The sequence below is a fragment of the Leguminivora glycinivorella genome, chromosome 16 (genome assembly GCF_023078275.1).
Source record: "Leguminivora glycinivorella isolate SPB_JAAS2020 chromosome 16, LegGlyc_1.1, whole genome shotgun sequence".
In the NCBI taxonomy this organism is placed as follows: domain Eukaryota; kingdom Metazoa; phylum Arthropoda; class Insecta; order Lepidoptera; family Tortricidae; genus Leguminivora; species Leguminivora glycinivorella.
Window position 1 is genome coordinate 17,651,121 of NC_062986.1, and position 21,230 is coordinate 17,672,350.

The window sequence follows — 21,230 nt, forward strand, 5'->3', positions numbered from 1 at the left end:
GGGTTGGCAACGCGCACGTGAGACTCCTTGAGTTGCAGGCGTCCATAGGTGACGGTGTCCATCAGGCGTACGCTTGTTTGCCACTAACGTAGTATAAAAAAAAATAGGTTATTGTGTCAAATTGTTTCTAAACGGGCCATTTTTTCAAAGTTGTCCACCTCATTTTTTTTGGATTTGGAAATTTTTATGTGGTTTCCACCCAGAATCGCGAGTTCTTTCAATTCTAATAGGTAGGAGAAAAAAAGTGTCCCAAAGTTTTTTCCCATTCCGTTACCATTTTTTCATACATTTTCTATGACAGTTACGGAATGGAAGGTTCGAAAAAATGTATGGCAATCTTGGGACATTTTTTTCTCCTATCAGGATATAAAGACCTCGCGATTCAGAGTATAAATCGCGTAAAAAATACCCATGTTACAAAAAAGTGCGGTGGCCAACTTTGAAAAAAATGGCCTAAATATATGAAATATTCAGTGACGAAAATAAGGATTTGTATGACAGGGACATTTCGCGTTGATCGCCAATTTTCTACAGAAAATAAAGAATCTAACACTTAATATGGGAAATAAATGCGTTATTGTTAAACTTCTAAATATATATATTACTCAGTAATTACATAATTGTATGTGATGAATGACTTTAAAGAATACCTATAATACAGCGTATATTAAACGATCATTATAACACAATCATATTAGTAACACGAAAGTTCAAAGCCTCCAGTGACCTATAGAAAATTTTTACATCACTAAAATTTTACTGATTGAAATATTACTTAAGAATATTCGCTAAATTATTGCTACATATAAAACAAATATATGAGAAAATAATCTCTATTTCCTTAAAAATAAATTTGACTTGAAAATGGATGACGTCAAATTACTTGATGCCAAGATTTGTATGGTCAAAAAACCGAATTAGGATTTTCATACAAAATTTGTTGATGCTCTATTTCCTACTGTCCTATCCTTCATATCCGTTATTTCATTGTGTATGAAAAATTTCATTACAATGCGACACATCATCATTCTCCTTGCGTTATCCCGGCATTTGCCACGGATCATGGGAGCCTGGGGTCCGCTTTGACAACTAATCCCAAGATTTGGCGTAGGTACTAGTTTTTACGAAAGCGACTGCCATCTGACCTTCCAACCCGAAGGGTAAACTAGACCTTATTGGAATTAGTCCGGTTTCCTTACGATGTTTTCCTTCACCGAAAAGCGACTGGCAAATATCAAATGACAATTCGCACATAAATTCCGAAAGATTTATTATTGCGAGCCGGGCTCCGAACCCGCGACCTCTGGAACGAAAGTCGCACGTACTTACCACTAGGCCAGCGCTTTACAATGCGACACATACTTTTAAAAATGAGAGCAAAAGTGCTTTTGTATGTCACAGTGAAATTCGGACAAGCTTGTCGGGGTCTCCCGAAAACATCTGAAATATTGTTCCAGGATAGGAAGTTTATACGATTTATTTTTACCAAAATAGTAATTTAAAATACTATAAGTAGCCATCACAAGCCTTCTTGAGCTTACCATGGGACTCAGCCAATCTGTGTAAGAATATCCTATTCAATCTGTAAAGAATGATTATTTAAAAATAATTTTTTCATCTTAAATTGAAAATAAAATACAATAAAAAAATCTAAATTAAAACTAAACCAAAAACCCATACAATAAAAACAAAATAGATCGTGATCAGCAGGGCAGGCTTCGTCAAGTGGACATAAAACAAATCAGCTACAGGCTTTGTCAATACAATACAAATGAAATAATCCGCAACAGGCTTTGTCAAACTAAAATACTAAATAACTAGGCTATGGTGCTACCCCGGACCGCAGCTGGCCCAAAAGTTCACATAACATTTAAATTATTAAAACTTATAAATTCAATTAAATTTATTATAATTATTTCAGAAAATTGGTAAAATTTAATAATATAAAAATATTAAAAAAAAAAATTGTCAAAGTCCAAAAGCTCAAAGCTCCCGAAAAGCTCTCACAATCGTCATGTGCAAAAACGAACTTTATTTATTAGGAAAAGTAACATTATCACCTAGAGGCGTTTTGCAACCGCTGCCTAGTATATATAGGAGAAGCGCTCTTCGACGGTACATTCGCAGGTTCGACTCCTTGTAAACCACACGGTCGTACTCGCAAAAATGAAACTGGTGAGTTTTTTGTGACGGCTATAAAAAATATATTTAAAAATAACTATGGTATTCAAAATCATAAAAAAGTTCATAAATTTCATCATAAAAATAATTTTATAAAACTTCAAAAACTATGACAATGATTTTGTAATGAAATCAAGACACTTTTTAGCTTTTGTTTCTGTTCCAAAAAACAACTCAAACATAATTATTAGAATCAAAATTGCATCAGTATGATATAAACTTTAACAACTATAAACTCAATAAAGATTATAAAGAAACAATAGTTATATTGATAAAATCTAAAACTTCATCTAATTAAAGATAACAAGCTATAATTATATGATCTCGTAAAATAACCCAGACTTGGCCCGAAGCTCTTCTACGCCCATTGATAAACATAGTGATATGGACTACCACTAACTATGTAATTGGGCATCTTATATACTTTACTTTATACGAATATTAAATGTTTAATTTTTTTTTTAAAGAAGTCAGATTTTTGCAGATAAATGTGATTTTCATTTCTTGAATAAAAAAAAATAACTTGTACATATATGAATCTTTACTTAAAAACAAGTATTTATTACAGAAAAAGGGGTCCATTTTGTTAGATGACATTTTTATTAAACTTTCACACAAGCCACTGAAAAAAAAATAGCAATTAAGTAAGTAACAAAAAAAGTTGCGTCACCTGTGACAATACCTGAGACTTCTTCATCGTAACTTTCTTACAAAATCTAGCTTAAAAATATAACAATAGCTCATCACATACAATAGGCTCATTACTAACCATCAAATTAGTAACTAATGAACAATTATAACTTTCATATAATTTGTATGAGACTTCTATCTTTACGGCAATTTATTACATGTCTTTTGTTACATAATTTGACATGAGTATGACAGGTCATGTTGGTGCTTTAGGCAATTTTATATATGACAGGTCTTTAATTTTGCAACTGTGGTTTGATAATTGATTGAGCATTAATAATAGTGTTAGATACATTTTAATGACTAAGGTGTGGTGTTAAATTTCGTAAGATTAATCAGAAAGTATTTTGGCCTTTTTGCAATAACTAACGACTGTGATCTGCAGTTTTTTTATGATCTGAGGCCAAACTCAGATTGTTTTGTAAATTAATCAAATCAAAATCTTATGAAATGGTATATAGTCAAAAATATGTAGCAAGATGCCTTTGGAATAATGGATCTGTCAATACATAGTAATAAAAATTAACAATGTTGTTAATTTTTTTTAAACCCGTGTGTATTGACTTTGTCCCTTACAAAAAGGTCTACTTATAAACTCTTGTCCATTATTTACATAAGTTCAGTCCTTTTTATTCTCGTAATCGCCAACTAAATTTAATTCTGCATGATAAAGATAAAGTTTTTACTTACTGTTCCACTTTTCCCCACAGCTCCTGATCTCCGCTCTCCTCGGCATGGCTGCTGCCATCGGCCCACAGTACCCTGAGCAGTCCAACCGACCCCAGGCCTCCTTCGAAAGGAACGCCAGGATCTTGGCCCTGGACTCTGATGTGAAGGAAGGCAGCTTCCGATACAACTATGAGACCGAGAATGGAATCAAGGCTGAGGAACAGGGACATGAGGTAAGTCCAAAAGATGATAAAGACTGGTCGAAGTATTTTACAGATATCTCAAGCGTATGGTTTACTTTTTTCATACATACCGTCGCCCATATATCTGGCGTGACAGTGAATGAATATGTAGTATCGAATAATCATATTAATGCAGTTTTTTTTTAATGGTTTGATGCTAATAGTGGATGGGGGTCTAAAAGCAAATGGTTTCAGAGAACAAATCTATATATAGGTAAAACCTGTAATTGTGTTCATTTACTACGGCTAAGCTGTCTTGTCAATAAAAACAGACGACAAATATAATAATGTAGGCGCGAAGAGTTGATTTAACATAAAATACTTGAAATTCGCGTTTTTTGCTGACATATTTCGTATAACAATAAAAGACCTCTACCAGTTGAATTTAATTGCATTTGGTTTGCGAAAAGCTTTGATACGTGTGACCACCAAAGAAAGGCATCAACAAGTTTACGAAACCCAGCTGAGGTGGTTATCAAAACTTCAAAAGCTACGGAGCGCATCATCCATCAAAAGAGGCATTATTCAAGAATCGCCAATCGTGAAAGCTTGACAATCTTGACATACAATGCAAAAAACTAGTCAAGTGCGAGTCATAATAACCCAATCGAATTCCGTAAAAATCTTAACGTTATTCTTTATCATTTTGAAAATTTTAGGTTAACAAGAAGTATTTTTGGGGTATAACTGACTAAGGGCTATATCTCTTTTTTCGTTAACGTAGTAATACTTGGATACAACACAACAGGTATAGTAAATATGGTTTTAATGTCAATTTTAAGTCCGGTTCCAAGATAAGGGTCTTGACAGACGAACAACCAAGTAATCCTATCAGGGTTCGTAATTTTTGTCTACGGAACCCTAAAAATTGTCTTATGGTTGCAAGATCATAATGATATGGCCGTACAGGGTTCGAGTTTGCGTAAGGCACTGATGAAACTTTCGGCGGTTGATTGAGATGATAATGATGGATTTGGGACATGATAAAATGAAGTCTGATCATGTGTAGTTACATTTACTTTAGTTGAAGTGAGATATGAGGTGAGGAGGAAGAAGAAGAGGCACATGGAATATCACCAGAATTTTGTACATGTTAAAATTACACAGAGAGAGAGAGAGAGAGATAGATAGATAGATAGAGAGAGAGAGAGAGAGAGAGAGAGAGAGAGAGAGAGAGAGAGAGAGAGAGAGAGAGAGAGAGAGAGAGAGAGAGAGAGAGAGAGAGAGAGAGAGAGAGAGAGAGAGAGAGAGAGAGAGAGAGAGTAAATAAAATAGGATAAAAGTGAGTTTTTTTTAAATAGTCCCATAATTATTGACAAACATATAATACAAAATAATATAAATACTACGGCGGGGAAGATTAAAGGGTTTTCAATGAAGGGAAAGGTAGAAAAGTAGCTCGTAGTGCTTTGTCATAAGAAAGATTTTTCATCTCAACCCCTTTATTAAAACACCTTCAATCCTGATGTAGGGAACAAATCAAATTATTTTATTATTTTTAACCTTCCTCCACCTTACCTTAGTTAAATTTTACACACTTTTTCATATCAACTTAAAAAAAAAATATCCTCGATTACCGCGATATGTTACTCATGAAATAAAACTATGGAAACTGATTAAATCGCTTATAATGAATTTACGGTGACGGGTGTCACCCGTTGACCACGAATGCTGTAAAGTATTCGAAACGTCGGGATGAATTGTAAATTCATTATACGCGATGTAATCCGTTTCCATAGTTTTGTTTAAAAAAAAAATACAAATAAATTATAATGACATCATACTAACAAGAGGTGACGGGAAATGAATCAAATTAGTAGTAAAATAATATATTTCAAATGCAATAATATCTATTAACATTTAAATGACACGGTTCTCCTTAATTACGACGATGTTGATTAGTTGGTTAGAAGAGTAATCAATCGTTAAAGTAGCAACCTTCACATATACGGACTTGTAATGCATCTTGATCTAATTATGTATCTTCGTTAGTATTATATTAGATGTGAAAGCTGTAGACCTTGCAAATATAGTTTAAAACTGAACTCCTCCGATATTTTGAAGAATACAGGATGAATCTGAGTAACCCGACAAATTGTAACCACGCATTTCTAAGCCCAAAAGAAAGACAAAATATTGTATGAGGACATTATTTTTTTTTTGTAATTTTTTTTACTGTTTTTGAATGTATTTTTACAAAAAAATCAGAGTCAGAAATTATAAATTCTTAACTGTCAGCTCATAAAATTTTGCGAACATTGACTAAAATTGCGAACTTAGAGAAAAACACTCGGCCATACGAAAAAATCTTTGTCCTCGCTGAAACGGATAAAATCTAGGATTACAAAGAGGGGTAGACAAGAGAGAGGGGTAGAGAAGAAGAGAGTTTTGTAATCAGTAATCAGTATGTTTATTGCTTTCGTAGGTTTCGGTATTATTAAATTACATTTGTTCATTGGTCAAATTTGGCTTTTCAACCGCAAAATAGTGGTTCATTTCAACACTCGACCACGCTCCAATGTCAATCAGACGCATTAAACATAATTATTAAAAGTCTAAAACTATTTGAACTTGAGGATTACCTGACACAAGGCTGTGGTTGAAATTACTTCTTTGTTCTTTTACTAACCCAGATTTAATAATGACATATAAAAAAAAAAAAATGTAACGAGAGCTTTGTATAACCGCCCGGTTCAAACTTTAATACCTATACGACCGAAATTGACTCTAGATATGATCCGATCCGATATCGCTCGGATATGTCAATGTCAAAAGTTCATCTATATTTTTATCTAGCTTATTTTTGACATATTTTTTTTATTTTAGACATTTACACATGTTTAAACACGCTTTTATGTTCGTAATATTAGAAACGCGTTGTTCAGATTTATATTTGTAACTGTGTGGATATTAAGTTTGTAGAATAAAGTTATTTTTGATGAAATCGTTGTGTAAAATAACTTTGCAAATTATTAAATCAAGAAATTATTTAATGTGTGTTGGTATTGGTAATTCAAACTGACTTATCATAAGTATTCAATATTTAAAGTATCGGTATAAGCAGAAGCAATTAGCATTTAAAGTCACCGATATGCCTAATCAATCCAATAAATCTACTAACGCTCCCATATTGAAGCTGCCATTTTGACCTTTGTCTGTGGTCACTGCCCTTTACGCTGCAATCGCAGGCTGTAGGTCAGTTTGAACCGGATTTGATACTCTATTTCAGAATTTATAGTCCAGTAGCTTTATTTAGATTGTGACACTTATTATACAATCTGTGGAATTAGTGGGAAGAGTGCGAGACTTGTCGCGTCATTAAAATGCATGCTGGTGGTAGGGGTAGGTCAAATTTTGGTTAACTCATGCGATACGTACTATCTACATCTACCGATCGTCCTAAATTTTAAGATCTCTTTATGGACATACTAGGTTTTGCCCGCGGCTTCGCTCGCATTAAGTTCGAAAATTGGAATGCTCCATACAAACTTTCACTCCCCGTTTTAGGGAAGTGGGGGGTTAGAAAGAGACAAAAAGTAGCCTATGTCACTCTCCATCCTTTCAACTATCTCCACTCAAAAAAACACGACAAATCGTCGCTCCGTTTTGCCGTGAAAGACGGACAAACAAACAGACACACACACTTTCCCATTTATAATACTAGTATGGATGGATTTTGCCTAAGTACCTATCTTCATAAACGTGCAAAAAATAAGACGCTGAAAACACTACCTAAAATATCCTTCACTAACTAATTTTGTAGCAAATATTGGTGTTTTCAATAAAATTATTAAAACACAAGATACATACCATTATAATAATGTTACAATGCAATAGACGCCAAGAGATATTGTATATTTTCATAGCGGCTTCTGTCTTAGATGTTACACCTATTGCAATCTAATGATGCCATGTATTTCACCAAACAATAGCTTAATAAAGATGTTCAAAAATATCTATGCTACCGATTTGCAATACATCGTCAGTTATGAAACATGACAGAAACTAGTAACATCAAGTTTTCCAGCATTATTGCAGATGTCAAGAATATAAATGATGTACCTATAGAACTGTGCTTTTTTGTAAAACCAGTATCTTTACTGTAGCAGTAATGCTGTCGAAGTCCGAATACAGTAGGTACTTTAAAAGTTGGTCAAAGTAATCTATATCTTCCGCTACCGATTTGCAATAATTTATAAGGTCCTAATTTATTAGTTGCAGATATTTTAACACATGATAATTTACGTTAAAATAATTAACTTTAAATATAAATTAAGAAATCTTTTCATGTAACTTTTTTGATTTCATTTTCCTGGGATTTGAACTTTGATATTATAATTATTAAGATGGGTACTATCAAATATTAGATACTATATAAGACATGAATAGGATATCTCAATCTTTTGGTTTTTAGCACATGGTTGACTGGTAGAAAATGCCATCTGGTTTTTTTTTGTCTTGTGCAGTAAAGTTTAAATAAAAAATAAACATTACTTTGGACCCTGACATATCCTATCCTTATCGTATTTAGAACTAATATTTGAACTATACCACTTTAAACATCGTCTTAAAGGTTCGGATTGACTAGATTGTCCAAAGTTATGAAACACGACAAACCTTTTCAAACATTCATTAAATTTGTCTGCAACAAAATTATCAATGTTATCGTAAAATCATTCCCAAAGCGACAAAGCATGTACTGCAAGTTCCGGACAATACTGACAAAGGTGAGAACTGCATTGTATCAGAACAAAGCCCTGTCTGAAGGTCGACGTTCCCTCTCTTTCGCACTTGTAGTTCCTTACGTAAGTGTGACAGAGAAGGAATAGGTATGTAGTTCGCGATAGGCCCTCTGAACTTTGGATGACCGCCGACGTATTTGATACAATCCTAATCAAGGCCTTCTAAATGTTTTCCTGTTATGATTTGGAGAATCAAAAGGTTGACTTGTCCAAAGGTCATGATTTTGCGGTTAAATATTTATAGATATTGTGGTAATGACATAGCAGATTATAATAATAATATATTTTTATGTTGTTTTAACTATTGATTATTAGAGAAGAAGATACTCTAAGAAATAATAATTTTAAATTGCATAACATTTTTTAACAATAAATACCTAGACAGCAATTCTAAGTTTACATAAATTAGACTTTGTGCTTTCAAAAATTTGGTACCTACAGTATTAGGTTAATTAAAAACGAAAAAAAACTTAAAAGATCCTTCTCAGGCCAGGCCCCGTAGCTGAATGACATTTGGCGAAAACGAAACGCCGCGAAAGGTAGTCTGGCTCTGTCGCGCCAATTCGCAAGAGCGATAGAGATAGATATCTATGAGCGTTTCGTTTCGTGAGCATTTCGTGAGCGTTTGTGAAATTCGGCTACGCACCCTAGGATACAGCTTGACAAAAAATGAGTTGAAAGTAATAGGGGCGCCACCGTCTACGTAAGCTTTGCATGTGGCAACTATTTTGACACTTCTGTATGAGAAAAGTAAGTGTTGCTACGATAAAAAAAAATTGTTCCATTTCTACTCTTCTTTTGCCAAGCTCAAATGATTGTTTTTGGTGGTAAAAAAAAGTTTACTCAATTTATTTCTTTGTCTTTCCAGGCCGACGGTATCGAATCCCAGGGTGGTTACCAGTACACCGGTGATGATGGCCAGGTCTACTCCATCTCCTTCGCCGCTGGCCAGGGTGGTTTCCAGCCCCAGGGCGCTCACATCCCCACCCCTCCCCCCGTGCCTCAGGAGATCCTGAAGGCTCTGGAACAGAATGCTGCTGATGAGGCTGCTGGTATCATCGATGATGGTGAGTTGCTTCCCCTGTATAAGTAGGTTTCCAATTTTAGAATCATCCCTCTAATCAATGAGAAATTGAAGGCTCTTGAGTAGAACGCTGGTATCATTGATGATGGTGAATAGACTCCTACATCAGTAAGAGGAGACCAACCCCAGGGCTCTCACAACCCCAGTGCCTCAGGAGATCCTGAAGGCTCTGGAACAGATCTGAAGGGTCTGGAAGGCTCTGGCTGATGAGGCCGCTAGAATAATTGATGATACTGAGTAGATTTTCTTTCATTACATCTGTGACTGCCAGGGTGGCTGTCAGGTCTGAGGCCCATTACCTTCCCCCATTTCTCTGGAATGGAACGACGATGGTAACTAGTTTTCTCTGTATATGTAAGAGGTGTCCAGCGTCAGAACCATCTCTCTATGTCATGAATTTGTTCTCCAATATCAAACAATTATTAAGGAAACCATCTTGTTCAATGCCTCATCAAATACTTATTGAAAAATACATGACAATACCTTACATGCAAAATTTCCTGATGTAACCTGGCAGCTGACTTCTCCATTCAAAATCTTAATATTACGTATTTCTATAAAGCAAAACCTAATTACGTGTATCAAAATCTAACCTACAAAGAACGTTAATAAACGGCCGCAAAATGACTTTAGATTCCATCCGCTTAATTCTAGCAAATCATCCAGTATAATAAAGATCTCCGATCACTCAAAATCATTATTGCCACCCAACTCACGCTACACTGGATTGCAAAACGGCGTCGATTCGGGCGTTTCGAGAGTAATTTATATGAACACACCTGTTGTACTGACCTTTCGGTGTTTCACAATGACCCCTCACTCTAGTTCTTGAGAAACAGTCCGTTCTCCGTTCCCTAATGCTGTACAATTAAAGGTGACATTACCTTGTTATATTGGAATTTGGATGATCGTGTGGGATGGGAATTTGTGAAGGATAATGAGAATGACTAACAATAGGTCGTTGAAGGTGTTTTGATAGATGTAAACGATTATAAAGGTGTAAAACATGACGTTTATGATAATGACGTTTATCATTACAACTAAAATGTTGTGAATTTATGAAAATAAACATGGTTAGGTTATAATTATAGTTTGCTTCAGTTAATATGGGATTTATATTGCTTATTTTCTTGCTTATAAGTTTATTTGAAACTTTGTTAGATATACTTTTGATAAAAGATTGAAGGTATTTATTTCCGTTAGATAGTTTAAGTAATGTCCAGTTTTTAAATGTACTTACTGATATAAAACAGAATAAATAAATTTACACATTGCACAGTTCATTTCTAAACATATTTTTTTCCATCTGAGCTAACTTTGCGTCAATTGAAGAAATAAATACCATAACTTTCCTAATTATATCAATACCTGAAGTCTTCATGTCTAGTTGTCTTTGTTTAACTAAAATTCTTTTTTTAATTCCAGGTCAATACAAGCCCGAGCAGCACGGAGCCGGCGCCGGTCACCAGCAACAGCAAGGAGGTTTCGCGCGTGCGCAAGCCAGCGCTTCCTACAGAGGCTAAATAACGCTATTTCACTCTAACATTAAGGTTTCAACAACAAACCAAGACTCTGTCTCACTCTAAATCAAAACAATAAACCAGTAGCAACATATGAAGACGAAATAGATGAAGATAATGAACATATAGAAATAGAAATAGTTGAAGTGATTGCAGATAAAAGAAAAGCTTCACACGAAAAATAAACGGAACTCAAAGATGAAAATTGAAGTAAATGTGAAATGTATGATGTAGTACGTTTTACAATTACTTACATCATACTGACGAAATACATATTGATAATAATGTTGAAATCGGTGAAGACTAAAAGTAAAATAGAGGCTATCGATGTGATGTCAGAAAATAACAACTCAAAAGAAATTACTTATAAAAATCCTAAAACCTATTGTGTACTTGGACAATGAAGACTTCGAAATAGTGTTTGTTATATAAAGTAAATGTTTGAAATCGGACGTCATTTATAAATATAGATTCTGTTTTAATGGTTTGTTACAATGATTACTACTCTGATCTTAGCAATAATGACCATGACGATGTGGGTGAAATTATTTATTCTGTGAATAAAACATTTTTTATAAAAAAAACTTTTTTTTAAATAATACTTCCCCTATTTGAGCATTTCTTTTTTTTTTGCCACTTTTATGAAGTATGATATTTTTGAAAAAAAAAAAAATACTATTTCTACTCAGAATTACTAGCTTTTTCAATCCTGGTAGTTAAAAAAATTGTCCCATACGATTTTTTCTTATTTTGTTACCATTTTCCGTACATGTTGTATGGGGTAACAAAAGAGGAAAGTAACAAAAATGTATGGAAATTCTGGGACACTTTTTGTCTCCCAGTGAGATTGAAAGTACTCGTGATTCTGAGTACATTTGACCTAAAATTCCCTAAAACAATCAAATTTTTTTTATTGGCAAAAAAAGAAAAAGAAATGTTCCTTTAATAGTAGCCTAGGGCCTAGTCATAATACCTCAGCCCCATACTCGACGAGCGGCGTGGGAAGTAGTGAGGGAAGTAGGCATAGTGTGCCCACCATAGTGTGGCTCGTCATGCCCACCGCTCCCTATTTTGTCGGTTTTTTGGCGCGAGTCAAAGGGCCGGCAACAACCTAGTGCGATAATCGCGCGAGTAGGGCAGTATGTGGCCGGAGAGGGCAACATCGAAGAAAAATAAAAGGGAAAATGGGGTAGAACCGACCAGTAAAAAAAAAAAAACATATTAAAAAAACTTAAATTTTGTTACGATGAAGTGTCACTTTAAGATATAAGTATGTCGCAGCATGACGGCTGCGGATGTTGGAATGTCAAAATATAGTCTATGGAAATAGTCTATGCTTGAGTGTGTTTGACTGCGATACAGTGTCTGTTATTTATATGACCCGAACAGCTGTTAAATGGATTAGTTCCTGGCTGGTTAAGATGACCATTAAGACAGCCGTGGTGAGTTGGCATCTTGACAGGAACCGTCAGTTAGATTTGAATTGGAAAGTATCGCAGTCAACTGCACTGCATTCTTTAAAATATTTTTGGTATATTTTCTTTATTGAGGCTTTATTCAAGCCTCCAACAAGTATAATAACCATAATGATATATTATATTATGACATATAAACATAAATATATCAGACCGGACTAGATTAGTCTGGATATGGTAATGAGAAAATGTACGGAACCATCACATCTACAGGAAATCAATATATCATATCAAACAGGTCTCCGTGATAGGTTTAGGAACTAAGTTAGCTTTCTACTTATGTAAGTTATGTACATACGAGTTTATAGTATCCGTTTGATGAATCTTGTAGAGGCTGATTCTGATTCAAATTTTGTTATAGGGTTGATCTCTTGACGACTGGTCTAGCCTAGTCGGTAGTGACTAGTGAGCTGCCTGCCTGCTAAGCGGCGGTCCTGGGTTCCTGGGTTTGATGGGTACAGAATATATTTGTCCTCGAGTCATGGATATTTACTATGTATACCTATGTATTTGTATGTGGTTTACCGTGGGACTCAGTGAATATACAGGGTGTCCCAAGACCATGGGACATGAAGGGAAAGTACCTAAAATATCACAGATAGGATATATTGCTGAAAGAAGACTTTATTTTATTTTTAAAACTTGGTAAAACTGCATTCAAAAAAAATTTTTTTTTTTTTTAATGTATGGACAAATTTTAAGGCTAAGGAGTCTGCCATGTAAAATGTTAAAATTCATGGTCTTCCTTTTATCTCCGACACTATGTTATTTAGAGAAAGATAATCTTTATGATGAAGCCTATCGATCGGTATGACAAAATTACAGGATGTTTTTTTTTTCTCGTGTAGCGGGTTTGATTCCCGGTTTAACCATGTAATTATTTAAAAATCTATGAATGGAGTTTTACTTAGTTTTAAAAATAAAATAAAGTCTTCTTGTAGCAAAATACCCTATCTACGATATTTAAGGTACTTTCCGTTCATGTCCCATAGTCTTGGGACACCCTGTATATGTATATATTCATATGTATGTATTTATTTCTTTATCACGTTTTGATACTAATTTCATGTCCTTCATGGTGATTACCTACTGCTCTTACGTTATATTCTTCATCAATATTAGTCACGTCAAACTTTGGTGTTACATTTCATTTCAAATATTAGATATTATTAATAAATATTGTATGAAATATAAATATTTATTTCATTAGACTGATCTTAGCTTATCTCGCCACATAACACAAAAGTTTTAACGTACAATAATAAATTGTTTTTCTTTAAATTGTATTTATTATTTATACAGTTTTCAATGCACAGAATTAAAAAAAAAGTAGTAAAATAAAGTTTGTACAGTGTCAAAGATGCTTAATTTCCTTAAATATTACGTATTAAAATTAAATATATAATACATATGTAATAATCGTTGACCAGATTGAATGCCAAGTTCGTTGAAGAAAAGAAAAAGGAAATAAAAAGCTATCTTAAAAAAAGTATAAGAAATTACCTATCAATTTATAATTAACGAAATTATATCTAAAAATCATAAAAATTGCTAACTTGTTTGTTATTATTAATCTACAATTCAGACCTGTAATATTTATAATGGATTGACACTTTAACAAAAATATTTGATAACAAAAGAAATGAAATTGTAAAAAATATAGAATAAAAAAACTTCAAATCAATACTGAAATGTCAGAATACAATAACGTGAAAAGAGTACAATTTCTGCAAAAGTAAGCCTATCATAGCCATGTCTCTGACACATTCTGTTGATACAGAGATAGGTTACTTAGTGAATAAATGCTAAACACGAAGAATTTCGTAAGTATAGAAAAAGCAACCTTTTTTTATCACTAGTTTTAGTGTTTGGTGCCACTGTAGATTGATCAAGAAAAACAGATTTCAAATTAATTAGAAATAATACAATATACCAAATTAAACCATGGCAAATATTAAAAATGTATTTTAGTGGTTTTAATAAAAGGGGCCAACAAAATAATATATTTGCTGAGGTGGGTATTTTTAAAACTTGAGTAAAATTAGGCAAAATGAGAATATTTAGATTTACTAAGAAAACTATAGAAAAGCTCATAACCCCCAAAAATTCGATGCTACTTATTGACAACTGTTTATCACTCTCTCTTTGCTCAAATTAATCGCTTCTAGTTGCGAAATTGAACGCGATTGACTGTCGGGATAAGAGCTGGACAACAATATAACTGCGCATTCGCGTGTAAAAGAGACAGAAACAGGTGGGTCAATGTACGAAATTCTTCGTGACTTTAGTGTTATCAATTTATCATTGAGTAGATTAATATCTGTATCCAGTGTTAGGGTTGAAGCTGGTCTGATGACTAGTCGATCCGAAGCTTGATGATGATGATGATGATGACTGGAAGGACGAGGAGCTGAACCCTGATCCTGATGAGCTGGAGCTCATTCCACCGCCGTGCTTCGCTGCGTCATATTTTCCTGAAACACATTAATGTAACAGAAATGAATAATGAATGTTAGCTTCTGCTTCTAAAGAACGAACATACCGAGTTCTTCTTTATTTCTCACTGAGCGTAAGCGTGTGTGGTATGAATCATGTTTTCGTATTGTACGTGTTTCGTATTTATGTTACCTACGTGGCAGCTATGTATTTGTTGCCGCATTCCCCTTTATGTGAAAAACCATGAAAGAACCATTGGATTCAGTTATGAAATTGTATTAAATTTTGACTTACCATCGTCAAAAATGCCAGCAGCCTCATCCTTGGCATTCTGTTGAAGGGCTAGTAGTATAGCCTCCGGTGTAGGAGGAGCTACAGGCAAATGGGCCCCTTGAGCCTTATAGCCCCCCTCTCCTGCTGTGTACGTGATGGTGTAAGTGATACCATCATCCCCTTTGTACGAGAACCCGCCTTGGGAGTTGCCAGCGTTGTTGGACTCTTCAGCTCTGATGCCGTTTGTGGTTTCGAAGCTGTAGTGGAAACCTGGAATCACAATGTTTGTTTGATTGACTATTTAATTAAATTGGACATGGGCGTCGCCAAGAAGAAGGTAGATTTGGTAGACTAATAACTCAATGCATGCATGCTGCTCCAACTTTGGTGTTAAGCAGTTATCGGCTGTCCAAAATCAAAACCTAGCAAGGGACATTTTTTGCATGGCCAGCTCGAAAGGCTGGATACGGATCGGGCAAGCAAAATGGTCTACTTGGGTTGACCTAATGGACGCTGTCCATCGGATGGGACGTGTTGCCGGCGTAAAGTAGGTAATGAGAATATGAATTTCGGGTCATCGTTCCAGTAGGTATTGTATTGCTTCCGCAATTGTCACACTGAATCAGATATTTACTACTGTGGGCGAGTGTTTTCAGTGTTTCCAGGGGTCATGGTTTTGGAAGCTATCTAGGAGATAATTATAGACAATGACAGATTCAGTGGTGACTTACCAGATTCCCCAACCTCTGTCTTGCTTCAAGACCTCAGCATGTTTCTCTACCTCCTGCTGCGGGCGTGTGTTCCCAGTATTTCCAGAGAAGTCATCTTGGCTTTAAAATATACCTCATGACATAGACAATGGCAGTTTTAGTACTTACCAGATTCACCAACTTCAGTGTCCTGCTTCAAAACTTCAGCATGTTTCTCTGCCTCCTGCTGCGGGCGTGTGTTCCCAGTATTCCCGGAGCTGGAACTCTGGAAGTTGCCGAAGCTGCCCTGACTTTGGAAGTTGCCTTGACTTTGACCTTGTGAAGGAAGATAGCTTCTAGATGGCAACTGGGCGGTGTAACTGAGAGCGACGAGCGCCAAGAGTGTGAAGTGGAACTAAAAATTTAAGTAAGAATTTGTTTTTGATTATTGTGACGATTTATGGAATAAATTCGAAGCACGGGTGGCCTAGGGTTAGTGCTAGTACCATTGAGTTTTTCGGAACTTATGTGCGAAATGTCATTTGGGTGAATCAACTTTTTCTTGCTTTTTGCAAGAATTGCCCATACTTATTATTAGCTCTACTTTTTTGAGTTTGAACCTGGCCATCGTGAATAAAATCGTTATTTTTATTTTACATTAAGGGAATAAGTAAAAAAAAAAACATTTACAATTAAATATATATGTGACCCAGTGGAAGAGACACTTTTTTCATACAAAAGTGAGGGACAGCTATGTCCACTGGGTCACTGCTCGAAATAAAGTAATAAAATAGCAAATCCTATAAAAACATGATGTATTGCATAGCTTGTATATATCTGTTTTTAATATAATAAGTATAAACTAATTACACTTTAGTGTAATTAGTTAGAAAATTATCATTATTGCCTGTGTAGTGTCAGAAAATTTAATTTGTATTTATACAAATTAAATTTTCTGACCACATGTAGTCGAAGTATGCGTAATTTTGCTGGCAAAGAAAAGTTGATTCACCCATTTGATGTTTGCCAGTCGCTTTTAGGTGAAGGAAAACAATGTGAGGAAACCGGACTAATTCAAATAAGGCTTAGTTACCCTTCGGGTTGACAGGTCAAATCTTGGGATTAATTGTCAAAGCGGACCCCAAGCTCCCATGAACCGATGCAAATGCCGGGATATCAAGGAGTATAGCAAGGAGGATGATGGTGTATAGAATAAATTCAAAGAAAACAAGCGGAAGTTTTTCGAGGATTACTTAAAGACCAACTTCGTATTCTTTGTATTGATTGTGACTTATAAATATAGAATGGAAACCACGCTGTTACTAATTGGCAAGTGCCAAGAAACTATAGGAAGGTAATTAGATCTTTGATGATATAAAACGTATGCATATTTAATAATTGTTAGGTATCTATAAATTTTTATATTGATAGATGAAAGTGCTATCAATTAATTAGATACAGCTAGCTGAATTTGCAGAGGAACTTGTAAAAAGAGTATATAATTATAATAGTTAGTGTTATAATACTTAGGGTTACCAAATTAACACTTACTAAGTACATGATTGTATTCGGAGCTGAACAGATGACACCTAGAATCGAACTGTGCCCGATGACCCTATTGGGGCACTTTTATACTGTTTCCAAATTACCCTTATTACGGTAAAACGGACCTCTGAAACCTTGGTACTAATGTAATGAGAGAATGCTTATTGGGAGCCAGTTATAGTGACCGACAAACGCTTCCGATGCGATTTATATGTCACGACTAGTCGTCGACAATATGTAACGACATTTGATTTTTTTATATACCGGGTGTCCAGTAATTAATGGACAACCTGTTAACCACCAAGAAGGGCACCTTATACTGGTCCAGAAAATCGACATTAAAGTTTGTTAAAAGTCACCTGGTTTTCGAGATTTTCACACTTTTAAAAATTTTAAGTAGTATTAATACTACTTAAAAATTTTAAAAGTGAAAACCGAAAGGCGACTTTTACTAAACCTTAAAGTCGATTTTCTGGACCAGTATAAGGTGCCCTCTTGGTGGTTAAAAGGTTGTCCATTAATTACCGGGCATCCTGTATATTTTACGCCATGTTGTTGGCCTGCCTAACAATAAGCATTCCTGTGACTCCAGCACGGGAAGCATGGTCGCGCGATAGACGATGAAATATCAGGCCGTCCCTGCACTTACAAATAGTGCGATAGGGACAGCCTGCTATTTTATCATCTATCGCGCGACCTTGCTTCCCGTGCTGAGGTGTAGTAGGGTAAACTCGCCTCATTCGGTGACACCACAGAATATATAATAGTACAAGTACAGAAGGCCCACTGCTTTGATGTTCACGAAATGCCGCCTTTTTAAATGCCTACAAAATTCTAACAAAGAAACGAGCCGCATTTGAAGAACTATTCCGAAAGATGATCAGTATTTATAAGTTTGGTTGTTTCACCGTATATTAGTATTTATATATTTTGCGTGTTGGACTCTTCCGTGGGACGATCAATAAGATCTGTGTAAGATTTTTGATTTTATTCATGATGTCTAATTTATTATTAGCCATTCTATGGACATCGCATATGAACCCTAAAAAAAAAGTAACAATAGAAAGTGCGAACGTGCGTTGCGACCTCGATTAGGCCGCGAAGTCGCGGCCTCAGCATGTACTTGTAGCGTGGCGATAGAATCGCGGAGTGAGCTGGTGACACGATTCGGTGATACAACTGGATTCCGAAAGGCGTGTCGCGAATATTAGTTTACCCTAAGCGGTGTGACCTCGACTTGGAGCTCACTCAGTGGACGTGATCGTAATTCGACTTATAAGCGGTGGTAGCCAAGTGGACGTGACGCCCGACTTTATCCGGAGGTCGCAAGTTGAAATCCTGGCTTGTGTTCGTGTGTGTGTGGTTTTTTTTATGGGATAGAAGGAGCAGACAGGTCGCCCGATGGTAAGCGATCACCGCTGCCCATGGACACTCGAAACACCGGAGGTGTTGGAGTGCGTTGCCGGCCTTTAAAACCGTGTGTCATCGGGTAAGAAGTATCATTTAATATTAACCACTAGTTTTTTGGTGGAGGAAAACATCGTAAGGAAACCATGAGGCCATCGGTGCAATGATGATCCAAAGTCGTCCACATCTCAGTTTTTTCGATAAAGGGTTTTCTGCTTTATGCAGTAAGTTCAATAATGCTCGTACCGCATGTACTGTACAACTGAGGTTTGAATAGTTTCAACCTACGATTTTTAACCACCAAAAATCGTGTAGTCTAAATATAGCGATGTTCACAGACAACTAAAAGAATTAAATTACAGGTTTTGTTGGTATCAAATGAACCCGTTAATTTGATTTTATACTGTTTAAGTGTATTCCTTTGTTTAACATTTCTTTGGGTAGGTATAATTTAGGTATGAGCTTTGAGCAAGCAGAAGAGAAAGGCCATTTTTTTCTACAAAAAGACCGATTTTTGCGGAGGAGCAGTACATCAAAGAAAAAAGTTACTATTTTGTATGTACAGTCAAGTGCAGAAATATGTATCGAAAAATCGTCTTTTAAATATGGCACCTACTACGCTCTTATTACACCGGACTAAGATTCATTCTATGAGACATATTTTTGAGTATGACTTGTACAACCATATTTTTACACTTGATTGTACGTAACATAGGTGGCATGTTAGATAAACCCCATCTCATACAGTAAATATGGCTATTGAGCGAGGTTTTGGCTGAGAGGTATAAGCTGATAAAGGTGACCCGTCATTCCCAAGTGTGGGCTATATAGTGTCGTGTGACATCAAACTGACGAAAATGAATGAGGAGGTCACTTTCTTCGTAATTGTCACATGACCTGACATATGAAACCTGTTCGCTCGAAATGTTTCACTCCGTAACGAGGAGTCTGCGTCGAGATACCATCGGCATCGCGCGAGCTCAATGAATATGCTCCTCGTTACGGAGCGAAACATGTCGAGCGATCTCCGACAATTTTACGTGAGTGACCCAATTTTACATGTTTAATACTTAGCTACTAATAGGTAACCGCAGCACACAAAATGCATATTTCAAAGAAAATTTGTAATTACTTCGATCGTAGGTTATAGGTAGGTAGGACAGCTAGTTTCGTTTGTCCTCTAAAATCTGAAATGCACATAATACCATCCAATCGATGTAATAACATCGGTAACAGTTGTATAATCGCCCTAACTGTAAGTAAACCGTGTCGAAAACGAACAAGCTCCTTTCACTGCCAAGGTCACTTGCTCGAACCAAGGTAAGAGTACCTACATAGCGAGTGCGTCAGTAGGGCCCGGCCGAATGGCATTTCTGCGACGCGAAACCAAAACGAAACACCGAGAAAGGTAGTCTGGCTCTGTCGGGCCAATACGCAAGAGCGATAGAGATAGATATCTACGAGCGTTTCGTTTCGTGAGCGTTTGTACCATTCGGCTACGTACTCTGTTTCGAATTGAACGCCTTGTGTTGTTTTTGCGATGCATCATTGAATGCATAGTGATGCGCTGTTCCCAGGCATCTTCTGGGCGAGCTCACTCCATCGTAGGCCACGTCTTTGCCTTTGGCTAGTCTGTGGTCAAGAGTAAGCCCATTTATTAAAAAACATCGCCGTCGAGTCGCTTCTACCGGATCCATTCTGGGGAGTGCGCTCAAGAACTGCACGACCTAATTCCTCCTTCTCCTTTCCATCTTCGGACGTTCAGGCGAGGTACTGGGGACGCTATTGCTATGTCTTGTATGGGAACCCTGCATTTTATGATTAAGCACTGAGACTTGGCACAGTTGTTCATTGGGTGGCCCTGAGTAGATAAAGATCGGGAGGCATCGAGAGCCCCCCTTAATTTAGGAGGGAGGAGGGGGGGAAGGCTGGCGCCTCCGCGGTTCCTTTGAAACCATATTTCTCTAAAACTATACAAAATAGGGCATGCGATATATCATTTTCGGATAAATGAAGGACGCAGAATTCATTTTTGGAACAAAAAAAATGTATTTTAGAACAAAAATGCAAAATAAAATGGGAAAATTTAAAAACGAGTTTTTTTTTATACATATTATTGCACATTTTATGAAAACTGTAATGGTTTTTTTTTTATAAAAATTATTATTTAATAGCTACATTTATCTAGTTTTAGAAAATGTATAATTTGTTTTAGAAATATATTATAGGACGAGTGATAAAAAATAATTTACATCGCCCGATAGGGTGATTTGAATG

General features: G+C 35.8%; 2 protein-coding genes across 2 annotated transcripts; one reads left to right on the top strand and one right to left on the bottom strand.

Annotated features, from left to right (window-relative positions):
* Window positions 1-2,129: 2,129 nt before the first annotated feature.
* Window positions 2,130-11,570, top strand: LOC125234989 (cuticle protein 3-like). The gene is made up of 4 exons (XM_048141431.1): window positions 2,130-2,175; window positions 3,582-3,773; window positions 9,393-9,591; window positions 11,034-11,570. The coding sequence occupies exons 1-4, from the start codon at window positions 2,167-2,169 to the stop codon at window positions 11,129-11,131; spliced, it is 498 nt and encodes a 165-aa protein (XP_047997388.1). The 5' UTR covers window positions 2,130-2,166; the 3' UTR covers window positions 11,132-11,570.
* A 3,334-nt stretch (window positions 11,571-14,904) lies between these two features.
* On the bottom strand, window positions 14,905-17,573 carry LOC125234364 (pupal cuticle protein 27-like). The gene is made up of 4 exons (XM_048140554.1): window positions 17,553-17,573; window positions 16,191-16,416; window positions 15,334-15,582; window positions 14,905-15,077 (listed from the first exon to the last, which is right to left on the bottom strand). Exons 1-4 carry the CDS (start codon window positions 17,559-17,561, stop codon window positions 14,917-14,919), a joined length of 645 nt encoding a protein of 214 aa, XP_047996511.1. The 5' UTR covers window positions 17,562-17,573; the 3' UTR covers window positions 14,905-14,916.
* Window positions 17,574-21,230: the final 3,657 nt, after the last annotated feature.